General features: G+C 34.3%; 1 protein-coding gene across 1 annotated transcript; it reads right to left on the bottom strand.

Annotated features, from left to right (window-relative positions):
• Positions 1–964: 964 nt before the first annotated feature.
• Positions 965–2,963, bottom strand: LOC114033859 (trefoil factor 2-like; the record flags this gene model as incomplete). The annotated part of the gene is made up of 3 exons (XM_027849474.1): positions 2,885–2,963; positions 1,993–2,142; positions 965–1,111 (listed from the first exon to the last, which is right to left on the bottom strand). Coding segments are annotated over exons 1-3 (376 nt in total), but the record flags the coding sequence as incomplete, so codon positions are not given.
• Positions 2,964–8,918: the final 5,955 nt, after the last annotated feature.

The raw sequence follows: 8,918 nt of genomic DNA, 5'->3' as shown, positions 1-8,918 counted from the left end.
ACAAAAGAAGGTTGGGAGTGAATATAGCATACAACATATATGTGTGTGTGTATATATATATATGTATGTATGTATGTATGTATGTATGTCAGCTATCCTCTGGGAACCCAATATGCCTGAGGGAGTTGGAAAAATGAAGCTACAAAGCATGATACACACATATCCGGTGTAATTCAGGATAATTTATATCAGACAAAATCAAAACATTCCTCCCACTGCTATATAAGTCAAATGCCTGTAGGCAGAATTGGCCTCATTGGAAATAATGTTGGGTGATATGCTGATATTTATAAGTTATATTTGAAATATGGACTCATAAATTAAGACAAAAATTTAAGCTAACATACATAACATAGCTTAACCATATAAAAGGTTTCCTTCAAAGAATTCTCTTTGGGAAGTCATCCTAATACTCATTCCAATGATGTTGCCACTGATCAATAGATTTTTGGAACTTCCTTTGAGAGTTACGTGTAGAGATATCTTATGAGTCACACACAAAAAAAATTGGGTTCTTTGTCTTATAATGAGTCCTTACTATCTTACCTTAACTATGTGCCTTATTTTGGATTTTGTGAATTGTATTGCCCAGATAAATCATCCACTTTATACATGAGACTTGGTCAGAATGATTTTCAATTTTTCCAAAAATAAGATCAACCTTCAAAGGACAATGATTTGTAGCCATTGAGAATATTCAAAAAATTTAGCTACAGGCATATATTTACATAGGGTTAAAAAAGAACACCAGGATGAATGAATAAGAAAACAGGCAAACACTCTTAGTATAACTACAGACATTGGTATCAGTAGAGCACTGCTTTCATCCTTCACCAGCCCCAGCCTATCTACTCAAGTCATTTTGTCAAAACTCCGAAATTTTTAGGTTTGCTTGGTATGTATGTATACACACATATACATACATACATACACAGACACACACGTACATCCATACATATATTACCGTTTACAGGAAGAGGATGGAAGCACCAGGGTACTCCAGGGATCTTATTGTCAAAGCAGCACTCACGGGCTTTGCATGTCTTTGAGGAAATTCCTGGATACCCACAATTCACTCTTGCCTTTACTTCCATGATACACTCTTCAGAATCTTTGGAAATTTGATTAAAGGAATGAGAAAGAAACTTGATTAGATTAGGAATGTATTAGTTTTTATTCCATGCCTTACTGGGATCATTATAGGTTTGGGAAGTTGGAACAAATCATTATAGCTAAAAGTACTGTCCTTTGTTTCAGAATATCATGCAAATTGTAATTTGTCTCCAATATATTTTTGTCTTTCTTAAGGCTATTGTTACTATGTGACAATAAGTGCATTTTCTCATTCCTAGGAGAAAACTGAAGCTGGATTAGGCATCCATAGAGAGATTTTCATTGCCAGGACAGATATAAGATAGAGAGATAGTTATATTCCCTTTGAGAATATAACTGAGGATCTATGAATGTGACTGAGTTATAAGTACCTCTAACTATAATCATCAAGTATAAATATCTATATGTATATATGTACAATTGGCATGAATTTCATTTGTTCATATTAGCACTAATGAACTGATAATAACCTTCCATCATAAAAATTTTAAGAATAGTAAATTCTAATTTTCCCAATTTTTTAAGAATTCAGTTTAACCAAGCCAATAACAGTAGTACCATGTAAACTGGTTACATTAACCTTTAGAAGTTTTTTGGAATTCATAGAGCTGTATAAGTAACTGAGATTTTTTAAAGGGGCAAATAGTAGTAAGTTATTAGGCAAATAAACCCCTAATTGAATAAATCAAAGTTATCTGATATACACTTGTTAACTGTGGCACACAATTCTCTTTTGTGAAAATCTATAAATCAGAGTTTAAAAAATGGAAACCATGCTATGTTCTGAGAACCTTTCTACCTTATGACCAGTTTTTATATATTTCAGTTGTTTGGAGTATAAAGAGACATGGTCATGCTTCACCGGACTATGTGGCTTACCTTCCTTTGGCAGAGGAGTGAAACACCAGGGAACTCCAAAGACCTGAGTATCAAAACAACATCCAGAAGCAAAGCATTTTTCACTAGAAATTCCTGGGAAACCACAATTCTCTCTGTTCTTTGGTTCTATCCTTGAACACTGGCATGCAGCTGTACAAAACAGAAGTTAAATCTACTTAGCTCTTTGAACTATTTTTGCATACATTTAAAAAAATCAAACTCTAACTTCCATTTGTAAGCTGACTGATGTCTTGATAGATCTTAATCAATTTGAAGATAAAATCCATTGTTATAGGAGCTCATAATCCTGGCACAATATTCATAGGTTCAGGGTAGTGGGTTGTTGGGTTTTTATTTATTAATTTTTTGGTCTTGACTTGCCTATTATATTGCTCCAATGAGTGGACAGCCTCTGCCTCCAGTAAGATACTGAGATGTCCCACTATTTAGCTTTACTTTTACTTCCTTGCATACTACTTAAATTCTTTTAATGTTTAATTAATGTGAAGAAAAGGAATGATGGAGAAATGCAAGTCAACCAGAGGTTTATTTAGGGCCTTCTTTCTCACCTTCCACCTGGAATCATCATAGGACATGCGGCTGGAAGCTACATGAGAATGGGTCATGAAAACCATATCTTTCAGTAGCTAGGTAGCCATATCTTAGGATATTTTGCATCAAGGCAGTTTGGATTAACTTCTTAATGTTCATTTCCTCTTCCTTTATAAAGAAAAACAGGAGTAAGAGCCATACAAATTAATAGCACCATTAAAAGGGACCCACTAAAATGCATTTGCATACCTTTCAGTCAGTCAGCCAACAAGAACTTATTAAGCAGTTACTATGTACTTGGTCCTATGTTAACCTTTGGTAAACTCAACTTTCTACTTACATGGCTTTTCCCCTCCAGCTACGTTGCACAAGCCCAGGATAAAAAGAATCACCAGGAACCAAGGACTCTGAGGTTCCATTTTAGGTGCTTAGTCTTCACACACCAAAGGAGAAAGTGGGTCCTGTGACTGTAAATTTATTGCATATTTTTTTAAAATATATATATATAATCTCCCTTGTGTTTGCTCAGGAAGCTCAGATAACCTTGTTTCCTTCTCCTACTCCACTAAAGTTAAAATTTCTTTGTTTGAGAATAGAATTCAGATAGGCATGCCTAACAAGACATGGAAATGAGAAACTGAGATCAAAGTCTTTGGTGAAAGTGAAATTTCCTGTTTAGAGTGATGAGTCACCAGCTAATCATCTAAGCAGCACATAAATTAGTTAAGAAAAAAAGTGCAATGAAAACACAACAGAATTAAGCCAGTATCCAGAGGCAGAAAATTTACTGTGTACACACACATTCATAACATAGTGTATGTTGTTCAATACTAGCCAAGAAAAGTTAAACATTTATGATAAAGTTTGAAAAGGGGAGAAAGTTACTTATTGAAAAAGGCAAGCTGGGGAAAATAGAAAAGGGCAGCTATTTTTAATGTAATTTAATATCTTATTTTCCCAATTACATTTTAAAACAATTTTAACATTCTTTTTTTTTCAAATTTTGAGTTCCAAATTCTCTCCCTCCCTCCTTTCCTTCCCCCTCCCCACTGAGAAGGCAAGCATTTGACATGTTATACATGTGTCGTCATGCAAAACACATTTCCATATAAGTCATTCTGTGAAATAAAACACAAACCAAGAAAGAAAAAGAAAAGAAAAGAAAAGAAAAATAAAGAAATTAAAGAAAAAGTATCTTTGATTTGCATTCAGGCTCTGCCAGTTCTTTCTCTGGAGATGGAAAGAACCTTTCACATAAGTCCTAAAGAATTGTCTTGGATCACTTTATTGCTGAGAATAGCTAAGTTATTCATAGTAGATCATCATACAATGTTGCTGTTACTGTGTACATTGTTTTCCTGGTTCTGCTCATTTCACTGTGAGTCACTGCGTGTCTCTTTCCATGTTTTCTTGAGACCATCCTCCTCATCATTTCTTAAAGCACAATAGAATTCCATCACAATCATGTACAACAGCTTGTTCAGCCATTCCCCAATTGATGGACATCCCTGCATTTTCTAATTCTTTGCCACCACTAAAAGAGCTGCTATAAATATTTTTTTGTACACATAGGTCCTTTTCCTTTTAATGTTTTTCTGTCTTTTGGGGATACAGACATAGTAGCAATATTACTTGGTCAAAGGGTATGCATGGTTTTATATCCCTTTGGACATAGTTCTAAATTGCTCTCCAGAATGGTTGAATCAGTATACAATTTAACTAACAGTGCATTAGTGTCTCAACCTTCCTATATCCTCTGCAACATTTGTCATTTTCCTTTTCTGTCATATTAGCCAACCTGACAGGTTTAAAGTGCCTTAGAATTTAAAATTAAAGTACCTTAGAATTGTTTTCATTTGTATTTCTCTCATCAATAATGATTAGAGCATTTTTTTTCATATGAAAATAGATAATTTTGATTACTTTGTCTAGAAACTGCCTGCTCATATCTTTTGGCCATTTATCGATTGAGAAATGGCTTTTTTATTTCTAATAATTTGATTCCATTTTCTATATATTTTAGAAATGAAGTCTGTATGAGAGAAACTCACTATAAAATTTTTTTTTCATAGTAATGATTACCAAATGTGTATTTCCCTCCATCTTATTTTCCCTGTTCATCCTATTCTCTCTCTCTCTCAATCTCTCTCTCTCTCTCCACTTTTACCCTGTCCATTCTCAAAAGCGTTTTATTCCTGACATTTACTCCCCCAAACTGCCCTGCCTTTTATCAGCTCCCCGCCCCCTTCTCTTACCCCATTTCTTTCCTACTTTCCTATATGGTTAAAGATTTCTGCATCCAAGTGAGTGTGTATATTATTCCTTCTTTGAGTTAGTTCTGATGAGAGTAAGATTCATATACTCCCTTCCCTGCTTCCTCCATTTTCCCCTCCACTGTAAAATCTCTTTCAGACCTCTTTTATGTCAGATAATTAATTCCATTCTACCTCTCCCTTTCCCCTTCTCCCAGTGCATTCTTCTTTCTCATCACTTAATTTTTTTTTAGATAATCATATCATCACATTCAACACATACCTTTGTTTTCTGTCCATGTATATGCCTTCTAATTGCCCTAATAATGGGGAAGTTTTTAGGAGTTCTAAATATCATCTTCCCATGTAGGAATATAAACAGTTTAACCTTATTGGTTCCCTTGTGATTTCTCTTTCCTGTTTACCTTTTCTATGCTTCTTTTGCATCTCATATTTGAAAGTCAAATTTTCTACTGAGCTCTGGTCTTTTTATCAGGAATGCTTGAACGTCCTGTATTTCATTGTATGTCTATTTTTCCCCTAAAGGATTATACTCGATTTTCCTGGGTAAGTGATTCTTGGTTATAATGGTAGCTCTTTTGCCCCTCTGAATATCATATTACAAGCCCTCCATTCCTTTAATGTAGAAGCTGCTAAATCTTTTTTATCCTGACTGTGGCTCCACGATATATGAATTGTTTCTTTTTGGCTGCTTGCAATATATGTTTCTTGACTTGGGAGCCCTGGAATTTGCCTATAATATTCTTGGGAGATTTCATTTTGGGATCTCTTTCAGGAGATGATTGGTGGATTCTTTCAATGTCTATTTCACTCTCTGGTTCTAAAATATCAGGGCAATATTCCTTGATAATTTCTTGAAAGATGATGTCTAGGCTCTTTTTTTGATCATGACTTTCATATAGTCGAATAATTCTTAAATTATCTATTTTCCAGGTCAGTTGTTTTTCCAATGAGATACTTTACATTTTCTTCCATTTTTTCATTCTTTTGATTTTGTTTGATTGTTTCTTGATGCCTCATAATGTAATTAGCTTCTACTTCCCCAATTCTAACTTTTAAAGAATTATTTTGTTCAGTGAGCTTTTGTACCTCCTTTTCCATTTGGCCAATTATGCTTTTGAAAGCATTTTCTCCTCATTGGATTTTTGTGCCTCTTTTACTAATTGGTTTATTCTGTTTTTTAAGGTGTTATTCAGTATTTTTTTGTTTCTTCTTTACCAAGTTGTTGACTCTTTTTCATTATTTTCTTGCATCACTATCATTTTTCCTCTACTTCTCTTACTTGATTTTTAAAATCCTTTTTTAAGCTCTTCCAGGGACTGAGACCAATTATATTTTTCTTGGAGGCTTTGGATGCAGGAATTTTGACTTTGTTGTTTTCCTCTGAGTGTGTGTTTTGATCTTCCTTGGAACAATAGTAACTTTCTATGGTCAGAAATCTTTTTCTTGTTTGCTCATTTTCCAGCCTATTTTCTGACTTTTAACACTATGGGGCTCTACTTCCAAAGTGGAAGTGACAATGTCTGAAGCTTCAGGTTTTTTTCTTTGTGCAGATGTTTTCAGAGGTAATTCTGGGGACCTCTATGTTTTCAGTTCTTCCAAGGTGGTATGATCTAGGGAGAGGTGCATTTACTACTCCCCTGTACTGTGCACTAATTTGTGAGTGATCACAAGCAGTCTTTTAAACCTGGAACTGTGACCAGGGTCCCCACTCCCCTGTGGTTGCAAACTCTTTTGTGCTAGTGCTCCTCCTCACACTGGAACTAAGACTGAAGACTGCAACTCAGATCCATAGGCAATGCAACAGAGTCCTGCCCCTGGTAACAACAAAGGGATCCCTGTGAATCTTGGAAAGGTCAACTGTTAATATAAAGAAGGACAACCGTACTCTGTGCTCACCATGACCCATCCCAATCCTTGGGAATCTTATTCAAAAAACAACAACAGGATTTACACATGCAAAGGTATATAATTTAAAAAGGAACCAATTGTGGAGTTAGAAAGAGCATGGTTCAAATCTTGCTTCTGAAATATGTTAGCTATATGGTCTTGGCTATATGACTTAAGCTATACGACTCATTTATCTTCTCCGTGTTTATACAAAAGATGTTGATCTACATCAACGGGAGTTTCTATATGAGGAGATCTCCCACATTGATGAAATCCAAGGTTTTGATATTTTGAAATGAAAAGTCTACTAATAATCACCGGGGAAAAAGCCTAATCTACTGGCTAAGAATCATTGGACCATAGGAGGCAGATCTGGTATTAGGAAGGGACTTCAGAAGCCATAAATTCTATCTCACTCATTTTACACACAAAGAAACTGAGGCCCATGGAGGTAGAATGACTTTCCCATGACTACACAGGCAGTCTGAAGATGGACCACATGTGAGGAATTCCTGCTTTTAGTCCTCACTCTACACATGATATTGTATAGTCTCTAGAACAGTCACTAAATCTCAGTTTCTCCTTCTGTAAAATAAGCATGTTGACATCAAATTCAAAGTATAAAGAATGTTGCAAAGTAAGATGAATTTTTGTATGGGGAATCTTTTTTATTATTGTTGTTACTGAAGCAGCTTTGGTTTTAAGAAAGCACAAATTCTACATTAGCAACTTTTTCCTTTGAAGTAAAAAACACACAATAATTCCTTAATCAGACCTTATCAAGGAAAGAAATCATCCTCATAATTGAAATTTCATGTAGCTGAAACTTACCTCCTTTAATTAACTATTTTTTTAAAAGAAACTATTTAATATTTTCATTTCTAGAAGGCAACAAGCTGAAATGTGTGTTGAATAAAAGAAAAAAATGATGAATAAGGTAAAAATAGCATCAGGTGCAGAGTGAGGAGATGTGAATTTGAGCCCTTTCCTATCGCTAACTGTCAATATGAACTTAGGCAAGCCATTTACTTTTGCTTAGCTTCATCTATAAAAAGGAAACAATTGTACTGGCACAAACATATCACAGCATTGTTCTAGTGAAGGAGTTTTGTAAAACACGTAACATTATTACATTAATGTTACCTATTACTATTAATGGGAATATTTCAAAGACCAGATATCAAAGGTTGGAAGTGTTATATATAAAACAAAAGTAAACAGTGTCTAAGTGAAGGCCTTGAAGGAAAATGGGCATTTATTTCATGAGGTTTTATACCCAGAGACCATTTTTCCTTGTTTTCTGGGTCTCAACTGTGTCCTAAACAGGGAAGATTGATAGATAAATGACTATCTTAAAAGTAAAATGAAACAACATACCAAAATAATAATGAATCAACATATCAAAATTTGGGGTATGCAGTTAAAGCAATCTTCAGGGGGAAAATGTATCTTTATGAACATACATTAAGAAAACAGAAAAAGAAAAGATTAATCAACTGAATATTACTTAAAATAAAAATTGCTTGTTGAAATGCTATTATTTAAATATTACTTTAAATACTTAAAAACTAAAAAGTTAAAAAATTTTAAACCAGGTCCATGGGGGAGATATTAAAAATTAGAGGTGAAATAGATAAACTGGAAACTAAAAATAACACAGAAATAATAAATAGAACTAAAATCTCTTTTTAAATTAATTTTTCATTTTCAACAATCACTTCCATAAGCTTTAGTTTTAAATTTTCTCCCTCTCCCTCTTTATCTCCCTCCCCAAGACTCCATGCAATCTGATATAGACTCTACATATACATTCCCATAAAACATATTTTCACATTAGTCGTGTTGTAAAGAAGAATTAGTACCAATAGGAAGAACCACAAGAAAGAAGAAACAAAACAAAACAGAAGGAAAAAAATATATCAAATAGTATGCTTCAATCTGCATTCAAACTCCATAATCCTTTTTTTGGATGTGGATAGCATTTTCCATCATGAGATTTTTGGAGATATCTTTGATCCTTGCATTGCTAAGAAGGGCTAAGTCTCTCAACATTAGTCATCGCACAATGTTGCTGTTACTGTGTACAACGTGTACTGTGTACTGTGTATGTTCTCTTGGTTCTGCTCACTTCAGTCAGCATCAGTCCATACAAGTTTTTCCAGGTTTTTCTGAAGTTTGCCTACTCATCATTTCTTATAGCACAATGGTATT

Source organism: Vombatus ursinus, unplaced genomic scaffold (genome assembly GCF_900497805.2).
Source record: "Vombatus ursinus unplaced genomic scaffold, bare-nosed wombat genome assembly UNPS02007550.1, whole genome shotgun sequence".
Lineage (NCBI taxonomy): Eukaryota > Metazoa > Chordata > Mammalia > Diprotodontia > Vombatidae > Vombatus > Vombatus ursinus.
The sequence above is the reverse complement of the archived record's forward strand: the minus strand, read 5'-3'. Positions and strand labels throughout refer to the sequence as shown.